At 40.0% G+C, this 24859-nt stretch overlaps 2 protein-coding genes across 2 annotated transcripts in view; one reads left to right on the top strand and one right to left on the bottom strand.

The window, feature by feature from the left end:
* The window catches only part of HSPBAP1 (HSPB1 associated protein 1), a 61727-nt gene extending 45463 nt beyond the window's left edge, over nt 1-16264 (bottom strand). Inside the window, exons 1-2 of the mRNA XM_008052801.2 lie at nt 16081-16264; nt 3051-3236 (exon numbers count right to left, since the gene is read on the bottom strand). Of these exons, the coding sequence (XP_008050992.1) occupies nt 3051-3236; nt 16081-16123 (229 nt within the window). The 5' untranslated portion in view covers nt 16124-16264. The remainder of the gene's footprint in view (nt 1-3050; nt 3237-16080) is intronic.
* A 980-nt stretch (nt 16265-17244) lies between these two features.
* Nucleotides 17245-24859, top strand: part of DIRC2 (disrupted in renal carcinoma 2) — an 86097-nt gene continuing 78482 nt past the window's right edge. Inside the window, exon 1 of the mRNA XM_008052802.2 lies at nt 17245-18029. Coding sequence (XP_008050993.1) covers nt 17675-18029 — 355 coding nt within the window. The 5' untranslated portion in view covers nt 17245-17674. The remainder of the gene's footprint in view (nt 18030-24859) is intronic.

Raw genomic sequence — 24859 nt, forward strand, 5'->3', positions numbered from 1 at the left:
TCCCAAAGGCAGGCGGGATTACAGGCTGAGCCACCGAGCCCGGCCAGAATGTTTTTTTTTAAAGGCAGGTTGTGAAAAATAATACAACTTTATTTTTATAATATAAACTACAAAAAGGCCTGCATGAACATGCATCAAAATATAACTAGTAATTATCTCTGGATAGTAGGACAGGTGCTTTTCAATTTCCTTGGGACTTTCCATTTTTCAATATTTCCTATAGTGAAGAAGTCATACTTTTTATTTTAAAATTACTTCTATTTTAAAACAACACTTGAGCGTTTACTATGTGCTAGGCACTATTTTAAATGCTTTATGCATATGAAAGCATTTAATCTTGAAAATATTTGGGGGGACACAAAACATCAATAAGGGTACCTGATCTCAAACCAGGGGAAACAGAGACCAAAGGGAGGCACAGACTTTACCTGTACAATGACCACTTGTATACCTAATCCTGAATTATTCACCACGTCTTTAAAATTAAATTTAAAAACAAGAAAATATTTCTAACATACAGAAAAGTTAATTGATTTGCCCAAAGACATGGCTAACCAAAATTTGAACCCATGCAGGCTGACTCCAGAGTCAGCTCTCTTACACCATTACCCTAGGTAGCCTGTGGATGTATTGCATTAATACTCAGAAATAACTTTAAAAAAAAACAAATTATCAAGACAACACATAGAATGAGATAAGACATTTGCAAGTCATATAACTGATACAGGTAGTATCCAGAATACATAAAGAACGTTTGTAATCCAACAAGAAAAAGACAAAAACTTCAATTAGAAAATGAGTGAAAGATTTCAATAGATATTTCTTCAAAGAAAATATACAAATGACCAATATACACACATGAAAACATGCTCAACATAATTAGTCATCAGAGAAACACAAATTAAAACTACAGTGAGATAACACTTCACATACACTAGGATGATAATAAAAAAAAAACAGAGCAAGTGTTGGCAAGGATGTTGGAAAAAATGGAGCTCTCATACACTGATGGTGGGAATATAACATGGTGGAGCTGCTTTGGAAAATAGTTTGAGAGGTTAAACATAGAGTTACTGTATGATCCAGAAACTATACTCCTAGGGATATACCCAAGATAAATGAAAAAAATATATATCCACCAAATTATTACAAATAATGCCACTTTGAACACTTGGTTCAAAGTGGCATTATTTGTAATAGCCAAAAAGTGGAACAACTCAAATGTCCATCAACTGATGAGTGGATAATCAAAATGTACATATTCATATGGCAGACTATTAGTCAACACTAGAAAGATGAAGTACTGATACATACTACAACATGGATGAATCTTGAAAACACACTAAGTGAAAGAAGTCAGGCACAAAAGGCCAAATTTTATATGATTTCATTTATATGGTATGTTCTAAAAAGGCAAATTCATAGAGACAGAAAGTAGATTAATGGTTGACAGAGCCTGGCGCTAAGGCAGAATGGAAAATGATTTTTTAAGGGTCACTGGGCTTCTTTATGGAATAATAAAAATGTTCTGGAACTAGACAGTGGTAATGGTTGTATAACATTGTGAATATACTAACAACCAATGAGTTGCATACTTTTAAGTGGTTAACATGCTAAATTTTATGTTATATAAATTTTGTTTGAATAAAAAAGAACAAATTACCTTTACTAAAAACTCAGAGCAGTTTCTTACAATGACAGAAAAGCTTTCCTTTCTTTTTCTTTTACGCTTAAGTGTTAACTTGAAAATGTCACATTACTGTGTTATCATCTATAAAATGGAATAATAGCAGTACTGTTCTAAGAAAGTTTTAAAATTAAAAGAGTTAATACTGTATATGTAAAGCACTCAGAACAGTGCCTGGCACAGTAGCTCTCAATAAATGTTAGATATTAGTAGTGTTGTATTCAGTCTAACCAGGATGTAAAAAAATTACTATTCCTATTTTTTTCAAAATTAGTGTCTAATAGACACTTCAATGAGAGACAAATTTATTTGACCAAAATCAAGAAGGAAAAAGCACAACCTGACTTTTATGTTATTGCTGTTGGCCTAAGATTTAATTTTAAAATACAGTGAACAGTTTGGTCTGTGATAACAATGAGATGCTGAAGAATTCCAGGTATATTATCCTGCTATATCTGTCACGGGAGTACAAGGGGGTTCTAAACACCAAAAACTTAGTAATTCCATGCGCTATACTACAAGGTCAAGATGAGAAAAAGAAGCTTGGAGCAGCTGGAAGAGAAGGTGGGGAATTTCTAGCTCCTCCGAGCTATTAATAAATATTTGTAAGCTACATTACAGCAATGCTTAAAACACTGTGAATTTCTACACTACCAGACTTACTCATATTGAAATAAACTACAAACCAGACAATTATTATGGACTCTTTTGGATTAGAAACAGCACTGTTTCTTTCCTTTATATTAACTAAATTTTAGAGCTAATGGTAATTGCTTTACTTGGCAATGGGACCAAAAAAAGAATCTAAATGTTAGATGTCTTCAGGGAGGAAGAGTGAACAGGCAAGATTTATTTCCTTAAGAGAGTAAAAACCTGAGCTTTACGTATGTTTCATGTTTGTGCAATGCAATACAGGTCAGTCAATAAAGCAGAGGGATAAAATTACAATCAAGTAATTATGCAACTATAAATAGTGCCTGGAGCCACAAATAAAAGATCACATTTTACTTGAGTAAAAAGTGTACGGGACAATTCGAATTAGTATCGGTGTTTTTCAGTCACATGGGAACATAAGAGCACATTATCAAAAACGCATTGTCTACCACATTCAATGAACCACGATATCTAGCAATGTGCATATATGATACATGAACAGATGTATTTTGTAAGTAATTATAAGCTATAGATTTAGTCTTTAAAAAAAACTTACAACAAACTGTCCTTCCAAATCTTCCAAAAAAAATGTTCCTGTCTGTACAGTGAGTGGTCAAAAAGAGGATGAGGAAGAAAGGATTCTCTATGTAGAAAAACCACTGCTGAGAATATGGGAATGCAACTGAAGAAACACTACTTATAGTCCTACCTGTGCCCGTGCTTTTCAGTCCCATTCTGAATCGTATCTGCTTGCCATGAAGGACTTCAGAAAGGTGGTTAGCATTCCAGTGTCGTGCCGGCCAATCAAACACCATGTTACAGAAGACCGCAGGTTGTTGTAAAGACATTATGATTTCTTTTGCTTTCTCTGGTGTAAACGGTTTGACATGTTCACCTAGAAAGAGAAACGAATAGAGCAACAGATGAAGAACTGTAAATGTGTTTCATATGATATGAAGAAAAAACAGATAATATTGTTTCTATTATGACAAATCTTTCTGTGCAATTACACTGCATTTCCACTCCGTTTATTACTGCTCATATAAATACATGCGTTCAAAAGGTCATAGTTCTTAAGTGATTTTTCTCATGTTAAATAATGGATGTTTAAATGTTGGTAAATAATTATAATTTTCAATGTCAAAAATGAAACTTTAGTGTTAAAAAAGGCTTTCCAACCACTTCTTTAAAAAGATGCAATTTTTTTTAGAAACTATTATCTCTTAAGTAGAGGATCATGCAAGAAATGCTGATAGGAACTCCTCCAGAACCACTAGAGAGTCAGCAAGACTTCTACTTGCTATACATTATATTTATGACAAAAAGACAACTGGATTAATATAGTAGTCAAGCTGGAAAGGGAGAGATTATTTTCATTGCAATTTTAAAAGGATAAAAGATGTACTGTCCAGGCTCGGTGGCTCAGCCTGTAATCCCGTGCCTTTGGGAGGCTGAAGTGAGTGGATTGCCTGAGCCTGCGGGTTCGAGACCTGCCTGGGCAGCGAGACCTCATCTCTACAATAAATCACAAAAAAATCAGCTGGGCGTGGTAGCGCGCGCCTGTAGTTTCAGCTACTTGGAAGGCTGAGGCGGAAAGTCTGGGCGACAGAGTGAGACTCCAACTCAAAAAAAAAAAGAAAAAAAGATGTACTAAGATGGCAATCAATGTTGATCCTTGGTTTCAACTACATCTGTAAACAGTACAGAAAATCTGCACAAACAACACTGCAATTTACTAAACACTTCAATAAATTTCACAGAATCATAAAATGTTAATCCTGGGTAGGATAGTAAAGATTAGTATTTTTTAAATAAAGGAACAAATAAGTTTCTCTCTAAAGACATCTTAAGATGGAAAGATTTTTGGGGAGGATTAAAAAAATGCTTCATATTGGGCAACCTCTTTGGGTCCCCTCCCACTGTGGGAGCTTTTCTGTCCTTTCAATAAATCCTGCTTTCTAAAAAAAAAAACTTCATACTCTGATGCTCAAAACATATATTTGTGATTCTCAAGAATAATCAGCTAAGCCCTCCACCTTGGTTACTTCATCTGTAATTCAACTTAATTCAAAAAAATTAAGACAAACTCTTAAGTAATCCAAATTCCTCTACCTACCCAACCTTCTTCTAAACTGTCTGATAAAAGGAAGAGGGATGGGGAAGGACTCATCAAACAATTTGAATAATAATTTGTCTAAATGTAAGGCTTGTTTTTAAAGACAATGAAAACTTCAAGCAGTTTGGCCTCCTTTCTCAGACAAGAAGGGCAAAAACTTGGAAGTCTTTCCTAAACCCTCAGTGAAAGTCAACAGGCTCTAAGCCCTTTCTCTGTAGCTGGCACTTGAGAACAATCTGTTTCTACACAGTCACTACTCCCAAGTGAGGAGAACACTTGGATGCTAAGAGAGAAAAGGCATAAGTCAAGAATATATGGAGTGAGGAAGAGAGAGCGTACCCTTAGGGCTCAATGTAAAACAAGCCCCAAGTTTAAGTCACTTTTACAAGTCGAAGAGCCTTCTAAAGGCTAACATTATGTGACCAGGAATAATATTTTCTCTTTTTCCTTAAGAGGGTTGTTTTTTATTGTTGTTTTTTCACTTTTGACATGTATGACAACTTTACATTCAAAGTCTACATCCATACCGGTCGGTCTATACATCTAAATACAAGGTTAACTATATGGCAATGCACCAAATCTTCCTGGACTTGATGTGCCTGGCTTCCAAGTCCATGAAAACAAACATCTACCTTTTTTCATTACATATTTTTAAAATGTTGCTAGACTATTGTAGGGGAGGTAGAATTTCTCCTCGACCCGCCCAGGGTTTCCAGCTGGGATTGACTTAAACCAGGTTAACAGGTGAACAGCATACAAAAATGTATTTAGTAATTTTAACACACACGCAGAAGACCTCACAGGAATAATGAAGACCCAAAGAAGCAGTTAGAGTCTTACACTTATATACTAGGTTGGACAAATAGTAAAATTTGAAAATGTGATAAGACAAATGAGTTGGGTTAATTATTTAATTGTGGAAAAGTGACTAAAAAGGTAAGGGTTAGTTTAACAAGGTTTGCTTGTACACATTTCTTACAGGCTTTACTCTGTCTCTGGTTAGAAGAATATTCTTTCTTTCTCCTAATACAGGAAGGGCAACTTTTACACGGATATTTTATCTCCTACCTTTGGGAAGAAAAAGGAAGGTCCAAGTGCCCTTCTTGCACCTGCTGTTTTTCAATACCTTCAACTCAAAATAATCAATATGCCAAAGTGGTATATTTTGGGGTATCATATTTTGATCCCCATGCACTATGAAATGTTATAATACATTCATGATAGACAGGATTCTGTTGTTCATGGCATAGGTATTAGAATTATCCTTTGGAAAACAATTGAGAAAATGAAGCAGAAGTCTCAAAGAACCATCCATTATCCCAGTAACTCATGTTACGGGAATCTAACAAAAATAATTAAGCTATATACATATTTATATATATTATATATAGTGTACACATACATATACAATGTTTGCTAACTAAAAATATAAACAAGCCAATGCTCCAAAGCAGAAAAGTATTTTCTAGCTTATGACATAGTAATCCCATGTTCTATCATATCCAAAAAATAAAAATGAGGGCTGTGTAGAAATATGATGGAAAGGGATTAGGGTCTGAAGTTGACTCAGAGAGCTATTGAGATAGCCAAGTATGAAGTGTGATAAGGCCCTGAACAAGGGGTAGCAGTGAGGAAAGCAGAAATGGCAAAGATGGAGAAATACTAAGGCAATAATATCAAAGACGATTACAACCCAAGATGTAGGGTGGTCAGATGCAGCCAGAAGACAGGTTTCTAGACTTAGCAACTCACTATAAAAATCAGGAGCTAGCCGGGCTGGGTCTGTAATCCCAGCACTTTGGGAGGCTGAGGTGAGTGGATTGCCTGAGCATGATCACAACCCAAGATGTAGGGTGGTCAGATGCAGCCAGAAGACAGGTTTCTAGACTTGGCAACTCACTATAAAAATCAGGAGCTAGCCGGGCTCGGTATGTAATCCCAGCACTTTGGGAGGCTGAGGTGAGTGGATTGCCTGAGCCCGCGGGTTCGAGACCCGCCTAGGCAACTTGGCGAGACCTCATCTCTACAAAAAGTCAAAAATTAGCTGGGCGTGGTAGCGTGCACCTGTAGTTCTGGCTACTTGGAAGGCTGAGGCGGAAGGATCGCCGGAGCCCAGCAGGTTGAGGCTGCGGTGACCGGGAGCGGCCACTGCACTCCAGTCTGGGTGACAGAGTGAGACTCCAACTCAAAAAAAAAAAAAAATCAGGAGCAATAGCTCATTCTGTTGGGAAGATAAAGTTTGATTTTGAAGAAGAGCATCATAACAATACCATATATTTAACTGTATAATGCTTTATTGTTTACAATGTACTTTTATATACATTAAAATACAACTGCTCATCTGATTGTATTAAAAGCCTATAAAGCACAGACAATGAAGGCATTTCATTCCCATTATCCAAAGGAAGAAATGGAAGCTCAGATGTCAGATGAACCACAATAAGATATATCAGGAACCCTCATTCCAAGTCCAGTGCTCTTTCCACGGCATACAGGAGTGGCCAGAGACACATCCAAAAGTTGCTGAGCCTTTTTATCCTTACCTTCCTCTCATAGCTATACACTGCCTGGAAAGCAGACATATAGTTAGGTATCTTGAGAGACAAAAGAAAGACCCAAAAAACTGCAATCCTTGACCAAATAAAAATGCAAATATGTCCATCTTTGTGCTACTGAACCACAATCAGTAAACTTCTACCTCCTGAATCCTTTTACATAAAAAGACTGTTACTGGTTCAAACTGGTATAACACTTTGACTCTGAGACTGCCATTTTTAAGGACAACCATACTCTCCCTATAAAGTGCTCTGTGACACCAGGCACCAGTGGCTCACGCCTATAATCCCAGCACTCTGGGAGGCCAAGATGAGAGGACTGCCTGAGCCCATGGGTTTGAGACCAGCCTGGGCAATTTGGCAAGACCTCGTTGTTACAATACATAAAAAATTAGCCGGGCGTGGTGGCATGCGCCTGTAATTCCAGCTACTTGGAAAGCTGAGGCAGGAGGATCGCCTGAGCCCAGCAGGTCAAGGCTACGGTAGCCGTGAGCATGCCACTGCACTCCAGCCTGAGCAACAGAGTGAGACCCTGACTCAAAAATAAAATAAGTAAATAAAGTGCTCTGAGGTTTAGGCTGGGTGAATCATGGCTGGTCTGACCCACTACAGCATTCTTTCAGTTTTAAGGTCGTAAAATATTCAACCTTTGAAGTTTTTGCTTCTAGAACTTTAAAGGACAGAGAAAAACAGAAGCATCAGTTCTTTGTGGTAGAGATTTATTTATTCTACATATCTTACATTAGTGCCAATAGACCACATGGCTTTGAATATTCCCAACGTGGGTCTCATATTTGGATAGAGGTATCTGGCTAGCCTTCCACAAATACATACACAGGCAACAGTAACACAAATTATTGTTTTGACAGAATAGCTTCAAAGAAGTAAATATTTTATCCTAGTATAATGTTAAATTCTTCAAAAATTAATTTACTAATCTGACCTAAAAATCCCAGACATCACAGAGATTATTTAATAGGAGACCTCCAACACTAAAATTTGCCGAGAGAGTACCTCCTCTAGTGACCAAAATATATTAAATGCCATAACATTTGTTAAATGAATGAAAATGCTATAAAGTGTGTGCAAAAACAGAGCAGTGGGATGTTCACCATAACAAGAAATCAGCATAGCCACAGAATTTCAGGCCCATCAGTGAAATAAAACAACCAGCTGGTTGAGAGATAAAACTAATTTGGCTTCTGATAGTTTAATCAACAATGAAGTGAGCCATTAAATTAACAAATTTAAGTGTTACAATTTATTTTAAAGATGAATGCTATCCTACATTGTGTTAATTAAACAGCCTAGGAATGCACCCAGTCATTCTATGCCACGAATATTTGCAAAGAGGTATAAAAATTCTGAAGCAACCTCCTTAAAAACTGGATCCTGGCACAGTGAGATTATTTAAAGGATAAATATATTTCGGTCTAAACTTGCAGCAAGCAGCAATTTCTAACTAGATGACTTAGAAACTGCTAAAAAAAAAACAAAACAAAAACAGATTAGTGATCTGGGTATTGCACAGTAGTCTTTTCTCCCTCCAAATGTAGCATGCTATTCAGTCAATTTATTAGTCTTATTTACAACTAATTATTTGGAGACAGTGAAACATCATCAAAAAGCCAATTACCTTTTTCTCAGTAATTTTTTTTTAGTTAATGCAAAGCACAAGATAATTTGAAATCTAACTTTTCAGAATTTGCTTGCTATCTGGCTTCAATTAACACGTGGGCTGAATTTGTATCTGGGATTTACACTTTAAGATAAGAATAAGGAACATCACGAAGTATCCAGACTACTCTTCAAATATTGATAGAATATAAAAAAGACAAAGATTCTGAAATTGAAATTAACTTGTCTCTCAAGTCAGATGTAATTTTAATGGAAAAATTATAGATTTTTTAAAACTTCAGAAGGTGACATAAGTCACAAATTACAATACAAAGAATCACCATAGTGATACAGTATGGATTAAAAACTGGATCCTGGCACAGTGAGATTATTTATTCTGAATGTATACATGCAAATGTATGATATTTCATCAACCTGGCAACAACTGTATGACCTCTGAAATGTTAAAACCTCTGGAATGGTAGATATAGGGTAAAAAAAAAAATCATTTGGGCTATGTCAGAAAAACCCTGATGTAATCATGCAAGTACTTGAAGATTAAATGGTAAAACACCAAAACTAATTTTTAAATTTTGTAGCCACTACTTTAAAACATCAATACAACTAAGAAAAAGGTAACATAATGCTTAAGTAAAATGATGAACAGTCATACACCCTCTGAATTTCAAGGTCTAGAAGGTGGTTTTTTGAAAGAAAGAAACCACCAACATTGGTGCTGTGGCTGTTATGACATAACCTTGCCAATGCTTAGTGTGGACCGGAACACCCAAGAACGTTCAGGCTGGGCACCAGAGACAGTTACAGGCTGAGCGGTTTCCAAAGGCTCATGAACTTCTTCCCATCCTCCTATACATATAACTCTTGCCAAGTTAGCCCAGAAAATTCTTCTATTCAAAAAATGTCACATGAACAAATACTTAGAAATGAAAAAGTAATACTGTTCTCAAACCCAAAGAAAGGCAAAGTAAATCTATCTATATTTTAAAACACTTTGCAATCAGAGACATCTCGCGGAACACCTACCAGTAGCTTGACCACATATTTATAAACAGTGAAAAATGAATCGTTTCATATTAAATAGTATAGTATTGGAATCAATTATTTTATTGTAATGATATTTGGCCTATGATGAAATTTTGGACATTGAGGAGCTTATTTATGACAAAAAAATCAAAATTTCTTATCTTATATTTTTCGAATGTGTGGTAACATGTGAAACAGTCACCCATATGCATTGCAGGTTCATTGACACATATTGTGCAATAGCAATTTGTTTCACGTCTTCCACCTGGTGTTTTTCTATTTGAGCAGACAGTGTCGTCTTGTTTTCTTTCTCCCACATAATAATAGGTAATTTATAGCCCAGTCTAGTGGAAGGATGCACTCGTGATTCCTGAAAACCACTTCTCAACTGATCAATCAGAAGCTTGACAAATTTCAAATGGGAAATAGGTTTTTCACTGTTTTTTAATGGAAAAATTCAAGGAAACATAGCTTTTAAAATTTTGCATTTGAAGCCGGGCATGATGGTTCACGCCTATAATCCCAGCACTTTGGGAGGCTAAGGCAAGAGGATTGCCTGAACCCAGGGGTTCGAGACCAGTCTGGGCAACTTGGCAAGATCTCATCTCTAAAATAAATTAAAAAATTAGCCAGTCATGGTGGTGCACACCTGTGGTTCCCAGTTACTTGGAAGGCTGAGGTGGAAGGATTGCCTGAGCCCAGCAGGTAGAGGCTGCAATGGTTGTGAGCGTGCCACTGCACTGCAGCCTGGGCAACAACGTGAGACTCCGACTCAAAAAAAAATTGCGTTGACATAAGTTTGTCCTGTATAATTACCAGCAATCTCTTCATGTCTCCTGAGAGGAGACATCCAAGTGGTTTGCTAGATTTATGGTGGCCTCTTATAGGGGACATCTCAGTGCATAGAGTTAAGTGAAGTTAACACTAGAAAGAATGGTGACTCGATCATACTCAGTGATCTATCACAGAAACAAAGAACAGAGTACCATATGTTCTCACTCATAAGCAGATCTTGAACAATTATAATATTATAAGAAAGCGACTGGCAGTAGTGGGAGACTGGGGGGTGGGGTGGGATTGGCAATTGAGAGAAACTGCTAGGCGAGGGAGGGGAATACCTCATCAACAAGGGTACCTGCATAATCAACGTTTGTATACCAAACCCTGAATTGTACCCTGCATCTTTATAATTAAAAAAAAAAGAAAGAATGGTGTCTCAAATGGAGCATTTCCGCAATGCTCCAAAGTGTCTTCAAAATTTGTAACAAAATGTTTCCACCAACTCTAGATGGAAGTAAATTTTCCATAATTCAAAATAAATGGTTATTTCACCTTACTTTTCATTAAAAACATTCAAAAGTAGGGTCTTGGAAAGATATTTGCACATGAATCTTCACAGAACCAATGGATAAGAGCCAAGTAGTGGAAGAAATCCAAATGTCCACTGATGGATGAATGGGGAAGCAAAATGTTTATAGATATAATGGAATATTATCCAGCCTTAAAAAGGTCAGAAATCCTGTCACATGTTACAACATGGACGAACCTTGAAGACATTATGCTAAATGAAATAAGTCACAAAAACACAAATATTGTATTATTTTACTTATATGAGGATCTACAGTGGTCAAATTTATAGACTGAAAATAGAATGGTAGTTACCAACCATTCTGTTGTAACTGTGGGTAGAGGCAAGAAAAGGAGAAATTATTGCTTAATGAGTATAGAGTTTCAGATTTGCAAGGTGAAAAAGTACAGTCATTCTCTTTCCCAATGATGTGATTCTACTTAACACTTCTGCACTGTACTCTTAAAAATGAGCAACAAAGTTAATTTTAGTGTTTTTACCACAATGAAAAATATTCAAGAGTACTGTTTTTTGGCTATTTATCATTACTGAGTACAAAGTATTTTAGCTACACTATAAATTACACTTGTGCTCTAGAATGGGAATTTTTTTTACTTTTTGAGATTACACAGGCTTTTACTTTTTTTTTTTTTTTTTTGCATGCTGTGGCACCCTGCCTGGCTAATATGATCTCTGGGTCACATGGGCAACTGTGTAACTCTTTAAACTCTTCTGCCCTCCACCCCTTTGTAAAAGGAGAACTAAAATGACAATGGAGAGTATGCATCTCCAGTTGAAGAGGAGTAAATCCAGTTATGCAGGAATGTCTGCTCAGTATGAAACTCTGGGGATATTTCCTAGGGAAGTATTAGAAGAAGAATTAGTAAGAGCACATTCTTCTTTTCATCAAAGCATAATCCTGGCTCTAACTAAAAATATGAGAGCCAAATAAAAGAAATATAACCTCAGTCTGAAAGACAGACTCAGGCTCAAAGAGCAATTTTTAATTTAACTGGATCCTTCAACCAACATGTAATCTTTAAAGTAATATCTCACACTCAGAATTAAGATTGATTCTTAATTAACAATAAGTAGCTTCATGTTTGTTTTCAATAATTTATTTATTTTTGTTTTTTGAGGCAATCTTACTCTGTCGTCAGGCTAGAGTGCAGTGGCATGACCACAGCTCACCACAACCTCAATCTCCCGGGCTCAAGTGATCCTTCTGCCTCGGCTTCCCAAGTAGCTGGGACTACAGGTATGCCACCATGCCTGGCTAATTAAAAAAAAAAAAAAAAAAAATTTGGAGAGATAAAGTCTTGCTTGTTTTTAATTATTTCTAAGATGTTACTTCAAAAAAAAAAAAAATCACATCCTTGAAGGTAAGTCTCTAGTATCCCTAGAGATCAGCACAGTGCTTGGCATAAAATGATGTTAAGCAAATATTTTCTAAATAACTGAATAAGAATTCACATTAAAACTTTATTGAAACGAACCATTTGTTTTCTCTGCTTCTGCATAATGAGTTATTGAGCACAACCATAAACAGTCTCAAAACAAGGGGTTCACTTTCAGGCTCACTTCCACAGGTTACCCTTTCCTGCTACCACTCACTGACTCCTACTAACCACTTCCGTAATAGCCTAGGCAACCATTTCAAGCTTCCTCATTCTCCAATCCCCAATATCCTTTTTCACTTCCTCACTTTTGTGATGCCTTGCTCCATTTTTCTGAGAAGATCAAAACCCACAATGTTTTTCCTTCTTCAACTTCTCTGTTTTCACCCTGCTCTTGTCTGGACTCAGTGGACACAGCCTTCCTGCTTTTCACCCTCATTCTCAGTCACCACCTCCATGCTAGGGGAACCAGTCTCCCCACCTTCCTTCCGGCCCTCTGCCTCAACACGCCTTGATCTTCTCTCTGCTCACTTCACTCTGGCCTCACCTCACTAATCCTTTAAAAAATTATTCCAGGAGCACACACCAACCCAATGTCTATTAGTTCCTTCTCCTCTCAGCCCTCAAAGCACTTAATGAGACACTAATTATTATGTCTCAACTAATTGCATTTTACCTTGTGGATATATCTTATTCTATAATTCTTTTTATCTATGTCGTTCCCTCTGAAAATGGTATTTATGAGCTATTTTAGGACAGACTGTCTTCTACCTCACTGTATAATAGAGGCCCTATTTACAGGGTGCATTTAGATACTTTTTTGATAATGGAGTGTTAAAGAAGTTTGCTCAAAAATGAACTTTTCTATGACTCCCATTATATTCATCATTGTACTGAATGTACGGATACTTTCGCTTGAATTAAATGTATATATTTTTCTTACCCTTTGTTCACATCAGCCTTATCTCACTTATGGCAATGTCTTCTTTTAAATAACATCTTCAATTTATTTCCTCTCAGTTTCAACATCAGTCACCAAAGCTGGCATTTTTTTATTAATAATAAAAATGGTGTCCATTCTTGAATACCTAATTCCTGCCAGACACTATATTAAATAACCTACATTTATCATCTTTAATTTTTTACAATAGTCATGCCTTTTACAGACAAGGAAACTGAAGCTCAGAGGGATTAAGTACCTTGTCCTCTAGTCTTTCTCTCTTTGTCCTATCCTTCACCCTTCAGCCGGTCTGACACGTCTGATCCTGTTACTGCCCTACCTAAAACTCTTCAAGGCTTCTCAATGTCTTAAAGTCTAGACTCCTTAACTAGGCATAAGGTGACCTTCAGGATCCTTCTTTTCTTACCACACCTTACACTAACTTCTTCAGTTTTTGGATCATGCCATCCTCTTTTCCTCTTGCCTCTAGGCTTGGCACAGAGTTCCCTTATTTGTTTACTCAACAAATATGTAATAATATGAATTAAGTGCCCACTATGTACCTGGAATTGTACTTGCAGCTGGGTACATGGTGATGAGTGAAACAGACATAGGTTCTGCCCTCAAGGTACTTACAGTCTAATGGATAAAAATAATAAACAAGTAATCACAGGCTGTAATAAGTAAAGAGACAGAAACAGGACGTGGTATTATAGAATATCTAGGGTTGGGGGTGGAGGAAAAAAATCACAGTGACTGTTTTAGATAGCTTGGTCTGGTAAGGTCTCAGGTGATGACCTACTTTGAAACCTGAAGATTGATAAGCCAGCTATGTGAAAAGCAGGAGGGGGAAATGAATGACAAGAGATGCTGCTAAAGCACATCAGCAGAACCGAGACCAAGGATCTTTATAGGCCATGGTTAGGAGTTTGGGTTTTATTCTAAGTCCTAAGTGCAAAGGAATACGTTGAAAAACTTTACATAAATTCCTTTTTTACTGCTGAATGAAGAAGGAATTAGAGGGGCACAAAATCAGAAATAGAGAAACAAGTCAGGAAGATACAGTTTATGTGAGAAAATGTGAGTGATTTGGACTAGGGTCTGATAGTGAAGAAGAAAAAACGTAGATTAGATGCAGACTTGACCTGACTTGCAAAGTCATCAGTTGAAAGTAAGAAAGAGAGGAAGAGAGTTTATAGAGAGTTTGGGGAATCATCACTGAAGAAAATTAGAAAGTTGGTTTACTATAGAAATAGAGGACCATAAGGATCTCAGGCCCATAGTGAGTGAATATTGAAGAGTTTGGCTATTTTCATCTATACTGTCATCAATTTGTGCAAGACGTTTTCCAGCAAAGTTTAGCTATGTATGTGTAGGTATAAAGAGTGAAAAAAGGTTGAGTTCATCCAGAGTAATTCAGAATAAAATGCAGGGAGTGACAAGAGAACAGTGTATTTTCAAAAGAAAATGTATAATGATAATGCACTCTGGATAAGGAGGTGCAGTGAACACAAAATGTAAGGATCAATGAAACGGAGTTACAGATGAAGGTCAAGAATTGTCTCCATAGGAGACAGTGATCAGATAGTAGGAGGTTATAATTTATTTCTTCTGCATGGAATGGGCATCTTCCCCTCTAAGCAAACTATTTGATCTCCAAATACATGTATCCTGTGCTTTTCTGCTCCATCTTCCTAAGCCTCACCACCACTAGCAGAGTTTATAACTATCTTATTCAACCAGAAAGGCTTACCTCAAGCTATTCCCTCCTTGAAGAATTTATATTTTCACCACGAAGGTACCTCCTCCTGGCGTCAGTCTTCACAGAGGGTGTACTCCTGATAACATAGTTCGCGTGACCACATAAGTCACTTTTTCCCCTTTCTAGGCTCCTTTACTCACTGAGAGTTTCTTGGGAAAAGGTATTGTTATAAAGATTCTTTGTTGTTGTTGTTGTTGTTGTTTTGAGTTGGAGTCTCAGCTCTGTCGCCCAGACAGGAGTGCAGTGGCCGCTCCCGGCCACCGCAGCCTCGACCTGCTGGGCTCTGGCGATCCTTCCGCCTCAGCCTTCCAAGTAGCTGGAACTACAAGCGCGCGCCACCACACCCAGTTAATTTTGTTTATTATTTATTGTAGAGATGAGGTCTCGCCAAGTTGCCCAGGCGGGTCTCGAACCCGTGGGCTCAAGCAATCCACTCACCTCAGCCTCTCAAAGGCGCGGAATTACAGGCTGAGCCACAAGAATCTCTGGATCCCGTGACAGTATCCAGAACAGTGCCCTGCAGGGAGCAATCATTCAATAAATGCTAACAGGGATATCAGGTTCATGGGCCTCCAAACCTCATCCACATGCTAAACCAGGGTTCCACTGAAATCGAATAAAAGCTCATAATCCCTGTTCGCAAGAGTCCTTGATTATGTGCCTCAAGGGTCGGCTTCAGTTTCACAGTTTTCATTTTAATCCACTCTAACATTCAAAACAACCCTGAGCACGAAACAGCACCTGTGGATGCGGAGTTACGATGACCGTTCAATTACAAACCTGGATGCCACACAATTCGAGAAATGCCACGTCCACTAGAAAATTCTTAAGTTTCTTTACAGCCTAATGCAAGGCCAGAGAGACCTGGAATGGGGCGAAGGCAAACGGATATGACAGGTGCTGCGAGAGTCAGTTGACACTGGGCTAGTCCTCCGGGTCTGACCTCAGCCTGCCACCTACCTTCCTCCATGGTAGCCATGGTCGCCCCGGAGCCTGCTGCCATGGCTACCGCCAGGCGGGCTCCACTGGAACCCAAAGAGAAGCGAAGCTGGAGTGGTGTCCGAGGAAGGGCCAAACCCGGGAGCCAGAGGCGGCACCACAGGAAGGAGTTCCCGCGGCTCCGGCAGGGCTTCCCCGGAAACGCCGGCTCACGAGAAAGTCACGTGACGGACGCTGGGCGGGGCCACGCGGCCTTGTTTTGATTCCCGGTGTGTTGAAATGCAAACACGTGGTCTGGGTTGTGGTGGTTCATACTTTTCCCGGAGGTTAGCTTTCTTTCCTGAAGTCTTGGCTTCGTTTCTGCTTTTTTTGTCTTTTAGTCAGGTCCTTCTTTTACGCCTTGGCTTTTTCCACCCCACAGGATTGGAGTTTGGGGGGATGATTCGCTGTTTTGAGGGGCTCCGAGCGGTGACGTGTGTCTCTGCATTCACTCTGCAGCCGCTCTTACTAGCCTTGAAAGTTAGGCTGGCTCAAGCTTTTCTTCCACCTCTTGCCCTTCTGGCAGCAGTGTGACTCCATCTGGTTTTCGTGGCTGCCGGGAATACAAACCTCAGGCAAAGCATCTTTTAATTGCGTTCCCTGTGATTCATTTCCCAATCAAACCTGGATGCCACACAATTCGAGATATGCCACGTCCAAGACAAATTGCTTGACTTAGGGTTTCAAGGACACTAATTGACAGCCGTCAGACTTCTGGATTTGTATATCAAAATAAACAGCTGCCCGATGAAGAGATCAACAACCTCCACCTTTCTCATTTACTCTTTTTGGTCAAAATCATAATAACTTGGGATGCATCTAGGTAACTTTGGGGCAAAAACATTCCAACCTTAGTGACTATATCTTTATTGCTCCCCTATTATGTGACAGGCAAAAAGGATAGAAAGATTACATCCTTTATATAGGTGAATGAAATTGGCTAGTTTATAACCTCCTCGTTGACAATGTAACACGCACTAGGTAGTATTTACTGTACATAAAAAACGAGAAATGGTTTTCATGGGACAATCCCCTGAAACCCCACCCCATTTCAATTTTATCCTTGCTCCCGCTATAATTTTCTGAAGTTACCAACCCAACACAAATAAAAATATACTCGAAATACAAGCAATCATTAAATCAAGTGACCAGAAGTCATCAAGTTGTTTATTATACACAGGATTTAACTTGAGCACTTCCTCCAACAACTTCAGGGTTCCTTGCCCAACCTCCTCTAATACAGACTCTGGGAATTCCCCTCTCCCCGGCTCCGCCTTGCTCTAGTTGGCCTTTTCACCTCCTCTCAGTCCTGCTTCTGGGACCCGGACCCCTCTCCTCCTCACGCCGGCGATTTCTGGCCACCCCCTGCGGGGAGGGCGGGCCCCAGACTCCTCGCCGCCTGCCCCGCCTCCCACCCGGGGCCGGCGGCGGCCGCGCAGGCGCAGCAGGCGCGGCCGGGAGGCCGAGGGCGACCACATCTGCCTCCGCCTCCTGCTCCTGCGGCTGCACCTGCGCTGGGCTGGTCGGCTGCGACTTGGACTGCGCCGGCCAGGGGCCCCGCGGGCGGCGCGTCGCCATGGGCTCGGGCTGGAGCAGCGAGGAGGAGCGGCAGCCGCTGCTGGGGCCCGGGCCCGGGCTCGGGCCTAGGCCGGGGGCTGCCCGGAGAAGCCGGGAAGCGGCGGCGGCAGCGGCGGCGCTGCCCGCCGCGGCCCCGGGCCCCGGGCGGGTGTACGGGCGCCGCTGGCTGGTTCTCCTGCTCTTCTCGCTGCTCGCGTTCGCGCAGGGCCTGGTCTGGAACACCTGGGGCCCCATCCAGAACTCGGCGCGCCAGGCCTACGGCTTCTCCAGCTGGGACATCGCGCTGCTCGTGCTGTGGGGGCCCATCGGCTTCCTGCCCTGCTTCGCGTTCATGTGGCTGCTGGACAAGAGAGGTGAGGGTCGGGGAGCGCCGGCCCGCCCTGTCACTCCTCGGGGACCCGGCGCCTGCCTCGCTCCAGGCCTTTCAGCCGCCTCCCTTGGCTTCATCTTAGGGGTTGTATGAGGTGACGGAGTGTTGCTGGCAGCCTAGTCCTGACTTAGGAACTCTCTGTCCCCAAAGCGACAAATATGGAAAGGCTCCCTTGCAAATATGTATGTCTTTCTTGAGACCCTTTATACAACACCTGGGATTTAAGCGATCTCTAAATGTTCAGGGTTTTGCATACTATGGACATCAGAGCATCCTCGTGCACGTGCTGTGTTTGCGTTTTACACCTGACACAAATGACTAATGCTTTGACTTCAGAGGGATTCGGTGATGTTGAGGGTGAAAGGTAAGAAAATAGATTGATGATGCCCAGATGTAAGGAAGCAATGAGTTGGCTTTGTATAATAGGCGACTCCAGCCCAGGAAGAGCTATTGAGAAACTCACAGTTGACGCTTTGGTTTCTGAAAGGTGATGCGTGGCAGCTCTAAAATGTGTCTTTCTCAGTTGAGGTTTATGACTCTTAAGTAAAGCTTACAGGTGAATGAAGACTCTCTTTCTTAGAGGGGTACCCTGAACATCCCACCTTGCCACTTGGCAGTACATGAGGAGGAAAAAGGTCATAGGGCTGAGAATGGAGGCATTAAGTGATACCACCTAAGTATGGGTAACTGATTGGTAGTGATGTTGTGCTTTTTAGATTGACTAGTTGGATAATGATTGGGAGCTACTTTGCATAGTTTCTGTTAGTTCAACCTTTTATATGTTATGTTGAAATAAGTTCTTCAGTCAGATTTGGAAAGTCGTCTTAGTCTCCTGGAGCTGCTATAACAAAATACTGTAAACTGGACAGTTTATAAACAACACGAATTTATTTCTCACAGTTCTTGAGCCTGGCAAGTTCAAGATGAAGGCTATGGTAGATTCAATGTCTGGTGAAGGCCCACTTCCTACATAGTGGTCTTTTCATTGTAACCTCACATGGAAGAAGGGATGAGGACCCCTCTGGGGTCCTTTTACAAGGGCACTAATCTCATTCATGAGGTCTCCACCTTCATAACTTAATCACCTCCCAAAGGTTCCACCTTCTTTTTTTTTTTTTTGAGTTGGAGTCTCACTCCGTCACCCAGACTGGAGTGCAGTGGCTGCTCCTGGCCACCGCAGCCTCGACCTGCTGGGCTCCGCTGATCCTTCCGCCTCAGCCTTCCAAGTAGCTAGAACTACAGGCGTGCGCTACCATCCTCGGCTCGTTTTGATTTATTGTAGAGATGAGGTCTCGCCAAGTTGCCCACGCGGGTCTCAAACCCGTGGGCTCAGGCAATCCACTCACCTCAGCTTCCCAAAGCGCAGGATTACAGGCTGAGCCACCGAGTCTGGCTAGGTTCCACCTTCTTATTCTATTACTTCAGGGGTTAGGATTTCAAAATATGAATTTTAGGGGTTCAAACATTCAGACTATAGCAGTTGTTACATGTAGATAGGTATAGAATTGCAGTTGTCTGGCACATGGCACTCAAAATATTTGTAATGAAGAGAATAGAATGGCAGAGTGATGTTGACAGCTACACTCCTTTCTCCCCTTCTGACAATTCCTTCATAGGAATCCATATGAAAAAGAACTAAGGAATTGTTGATTGTGCAATTCATTAATGATCAGCAATGCAATGTAACTGCTAAAGAAAAAGGACAATTTCAGGCATAGTGTCCAAAACAAGAAGTGAAGTAGTTTGATGTACTCTACGTTAGTGTTTGGTTCCAAGCATTGGTTTTCAGAAGGCCATTTGACAAACTGGAGCACTTTAAAGGTTGTGTGACAAGAATGATGAAGGGCATAAAAATCGTGATGTGTAAGATGAAGGGAACTGGGTATGTCAAACTTCAAAAAGAAACTTGAGACAGAATATAGGATATGTGAAGATCAAGCAAAAGAGTAATTAGACTTTGTATTCTTCAAGAAGGAAGAATGAGACTGAGGTTACCAAGGAATGAAACTCAAAGCAATACAGGAAAGAACCTTCTAACAATTAAAGATGTCCAGCCCCCAATATAGTGTCTTGACTATTATAAGATTTCCGGGTATAGCAAGTACATCTGCAGAGGATGTGTGCTACATACTGAGGGAGTGCTTCTTGTTCCAAATGGATATTTTTGCTTGGGTGTTTTTATTTGTTTGTTTGCTTTTAAGCTAAAGTGTAGACTTTATGTGGTTTTCATCCGTTTTTCCATTAATGTCTTTTTCTTGTATTCCAGGATTCTGTCTGGTGTCCCCTGTTGCATTTAGGTTATTTCTCTTTCCTCTCCTTCAGTCTGTGATAATTCCTTGCTCATTTCTTAACAAGGTTGGATAATGTAGGAGGAAAATGCTATTTTGTAGCTTATTTTTATTTTATTTTTATCAGGAACACTTTTTAATATTATTTCCAAAATTTAGTCAACCTTGTTTTTATGGTAGAAAAATGTTAATTTTCATCCTTTTTATTATTGTATCTACTGTCCATGACCAGATAAATTTGGAGCTGCCTATTTACTTTATAATATGAGTTACTTTAGTTCTTTCATAATTCTTATGACTACATGGTAAATTCAATTTTATATTTTCTGTTGGTTGAAGCAATACAAATACATTTAAAAGTTCTTTTTATTAGTAAGTAGTTTTCATTTTCAGTGGAAGAAAGTGAATACACTTTAATATATTGGAAGTCATGCTGCCGGTGTCCCATCTGCACATATAGAACACAAGTTCTTTCTTGCTTTCTAGCATCCCTAGGTACCAAGATATCTTGCTAGAGGGTAGGTGGTTTTCTGGCCTTCTTGCTGCCACAGGCCCCACCCAGCTTAACATAGAAGACCGGTTATCTTCCTAAGATGGTTTGTACCTTCCCACTTCTTTTTATTTACTAGCAGGGAAAAAAATGACTAGCTGGTGAAACAATAGGTAAGCCCAGAGAAAGTGAGCCTTGGAAGCCAACTGAAGAACATTTCAAGGAAATTGCAAGCAAATATGTGCTACACATGGGAGAGATAGCCCTCACAGAACCTCCTAGAGAAGAGAACCAAGCAGCAAACAGTACAATTAAATATTTAGTATGTCAGATGGTGATAAATGCTTTGAAGAAAAATAAAACAGGAGAAAGGGAATGTGATTTGGTGGTGTTATACTTGTTCTAGAGTGTCAGGGAAGGCCTTGCTGTTAAGGTGTGTTTGAAAAGACTCCTGAAGGAAAAAGGTCGCCTGACATATCAATTCTGGACAACACTGTTTTGGGTGGAGGGAAGGGCAAAGGCAAAGATTCTAAATTTGTTTGACACATTCAAGAAAGAGCAAGGAGACCTGTGTGGCTAGAATAGCACCAATGAGGGAAACAGTGGTAGGAGATGAGGTCAGAGAGGTAGTGGGAGGCCAAGGGATACAGGGCTTTGTAAACCATCATAAGGATGTTGGTAAGGAGTGGGGAAGGCTCACTCCATTGATGGGCTTTGAGCAGAAGAGTAAAATGATGACTCTGCTATTATCTTAAGAACAAGGGCCAGCCGGGCTCGGTGGCTCAGCCTGTAATCCCACGCCTTTGAGAGGCTGAGGTGAGTGCATTGCCTGAGCCCGTGGGTTCAAGACCCGCCTGGGCAGCGAGACCTCATCTCTACAATAAATCAAAAAATCAGCCGGGCGTGGTAGCGCACGCCTGTAATTCTGGCTACTCGGAAGGCTGAGACGGAAGGATCGCCGGAGCCCAGCAGGCGAGGCTGCGGTGGCCGGAAGCGGCCACTGCACTCCAGTCTGGACGACCGAGTGAGACTCCAACTCAAAAAAAAAAAAAAAAAAAAAAAATCAAGGGCCAGTACAGGGCCCTCAGACTAGTGGAATAATCTAGATAGGAGCTCTTGGGATCTTTCAACTAGGTTGATGGTAGGGGAAGATCTGAGAAGTGGTTAGACTGCAGATGTATGTTTAAAGTAGACTAACCTGTATTTGTTGGTGGATCAGATTGGGATTGGAAGGAAGAAGAGGAGTTTAAGTTGTTTTTTAGCTTTTTGGTATTAGGAACCGAGAGAACATAGCTTTAGCTTACAGAGATGTGAAAGATTGTGGAAAGAGCAATTTGGGAGTATATGGCATGGAGATGAGGGATTTGAAATGCCTGTTAGATATCCAAGTGGACAGATTAAACTGTCAGTTGGATATGCTACAAAGTTCAGGGGAGAGGCCTACGCATATAGTTGGGAGTGTCAGCCTATAATGGTATTTAAAGTCATGGGACTGGGTGAGATCACCTGTGGAGAGGGAAGTATCTTCCCAAAAGATGACTGAGCCCCCGGGCATTCCAACATTTAGAAGTTGGAACCTTAAGAAAGAACCAGCTAGTGAGAACTGAGAATAGAGCCTTGGAGTTAGCCACATGGAGATTTTAGTGTCCTTTAAAATAATAATCTCTCTTGACTGGTGTGATGAGTTCAAAATAAAGTGAAAGGTGAAGAATTAAAAGTGGTGAGTGTAGACGTTTCTTTCAAAAAGTTATGCCATAAAGAGCAGCATAGAAATGGGGTAGTAGCTAGAGGGAAAGTGGTTACTGAGAATGTTTTTGTTTTTAGGAAGGGTCTAGTAAAGCATATCTCTGTAATGCAGTGTCCTATTGGATCCAGTAAAAAGGGGGAAATTGATGATACTGGAAGGAGAAGGAAGAACTGCTGTAGCCATGTCCTTGAGTAGGCAAGATGGGATGCAGTCCTCCTGAGCACAGCTGGACAGGTTGGCCTTAGAAGTATTGACAGCCAGTTCTTCAGTAGTCACAGAAGAGAGTATACAGATGCAGATGATGGGTAGTATGAGCTTTGGAAGCTGTCTTTGCTTTTATTTCTCAGGAAATAGGAAACAAAACAATCATTGGATGAGTCAGGATAAGGGAGCCGTTATTGGAGAGAGGATAAATTATGAAAGGGTTTTTCAGGAAGATGGAGAACACATGATTAGGAAATTGTAGTAGGATTGTTGGGCAGCAGCAAGGGCCTACTTTAAGCAGTTGATCATTACTTTGGCTTTTTTGTTTGTTTTTTTATTTTATTTTAAAGATGTGGGGTACAATTCAGGATTAATCATTACTTTGAAGTGAGACCAGTCAATCTGGTTGTATGTTTTCCCTCAGCCTGTTCTGTTGGGCAAGTCCAGGCATGCACAGAGTTGACAAAAAGAGAGAGAGATTTAACCAGAGTTGCAGTTTTTCCAGGTGAGTGGGACTGACAAGGGCAGAGGGCTATGTAGAGTGTGATATAACAATGGACCATGGAATCTAAGCTAGGTAAAGGAAAAAAACAAACAAACAAACCATAAGATGGGTGAGAAAAAGTAATAGGCTCCAAAATTATTCTTTCTTATTGGGTCAGGAATTTATTGTTAGAGTATGAGATGGAATGAGTGGGAAAGAGAGGATGTCATAGGTGAGGAATAGGGTGCTTGAAATTGAGATCATGACACGAATGTATTTATGGTAAAGATATGGCTAGGATATAACCGAGATAGTGGATAGCTGAGGTAGGATAGAGGACATAATCATGGAATAAGAGGTCAGGGAACTGAGAGTCCAGGAGATTGAAAGGGTCATCTGGTGACTATTGAAGTCACCAGGCTTACAGAAGGAGTAGTGTCCTAAAGTGTAATAATGAGCAGAGACATCTTTAAGCAATGAAGGTGAATGACCTGGAGGCAGGAATTTAGTCGCCTGTAGACAGCTACAAGTGGGTATTATAGTCAGATAAAATTGGACCAAAGGTTCTTCTGACCATGATGGAGTAACAGGATTTATCTTTCATCTTAAACAGTAAAAAATAAAAATATATAAAACTAACTAACTAAATAAATAAATAAATACATTTCAAAGTAGACAACAGGTAGGGTAGGACAGTGCTCCCTGTGATTGCTTCAGTTTACTGCCGGGAAAGAATTTCCAGGCAATAGTGCAGAAACTGGAGCCCAAGCAAAGCCCTGCAGTTTCAGTGGAGGAGACACAGTTGAGAATTTAAGAGGCCAACATAGCTGGAATTCTTAAGGTAAAATACCAGAGGGGAGGAACCTTCACAGAAAGTATTAGGAGTTCCTCTTGAGTCTTAACAGAGAACTGATCAGCAGATACATATGAGGAAATTACCTGAGACTAGAGAAGGGACCTCCTAAAAGTGGGCAACTCACATAAGGCTGGGAATAATTCACACTCCAACAGTTGGAGTGGAAAAACCTCTGTAAACATACTATATATGTACAAGATGGTAGAAGGAAGCGTGAGCACATTAAGACACAGAAGACATAAAAATGACTAACGTTGAACTTCCAGAGATGAAAAATATAGTCAGGTCTGAGATTGAAAAAATATACTGTGCAGAATTTAACAGCAGATTAAACATGCAGAAGAAGAGATCAGTGTGAACTTGAAGATACAGCAATAGAAACTATCCATGATAGAACACAGAGAAATAAAGACTAAGCAATCTAAACAAAAAAGTATGTGCATCAGTGAGCTGTGGGACAATTTTTAGTGGCCTAATATATATGTAATTGGAGGTTCAGAAGGAGAAGAGAGAGGTAAGCAGGGAGGGCATAAAGTGAGAGGGGATAGTGCAGGAAAAAAGGTTTTTGAAGAAATAATGGCAGAAGAATTTCTAAACTTGATAATATCTACACACCCACAAATCTTAAGAAATTCAGGAATCCCAGCAGAAGAAATATGAAGAAGACTATACTGAACCACATCATAAAGATTTTAATAAAGAGAAAAAATTTTAAAGCATAAAGAGAAAAAAGAGGGTAGTTTA

The sequence above is a fragment of the Carlito syrichta genome, unplaced genomic scaffold (genome assembly GCF_000164805.1).
Source record: "Carlito syrichta isolate Samal-C Ts95f unplaced genomic scaffold, Tarsius_syrichta-2.0.1 Scaffold287526, whole genome shotgun sequence".
NCBI classification, from domain to species: domain Eukaryota; kingdom Metazoa; phylum Chordata; class Mammalia; order Primates; family Tarsiidae; genus Carlito; species Carlito syrichta.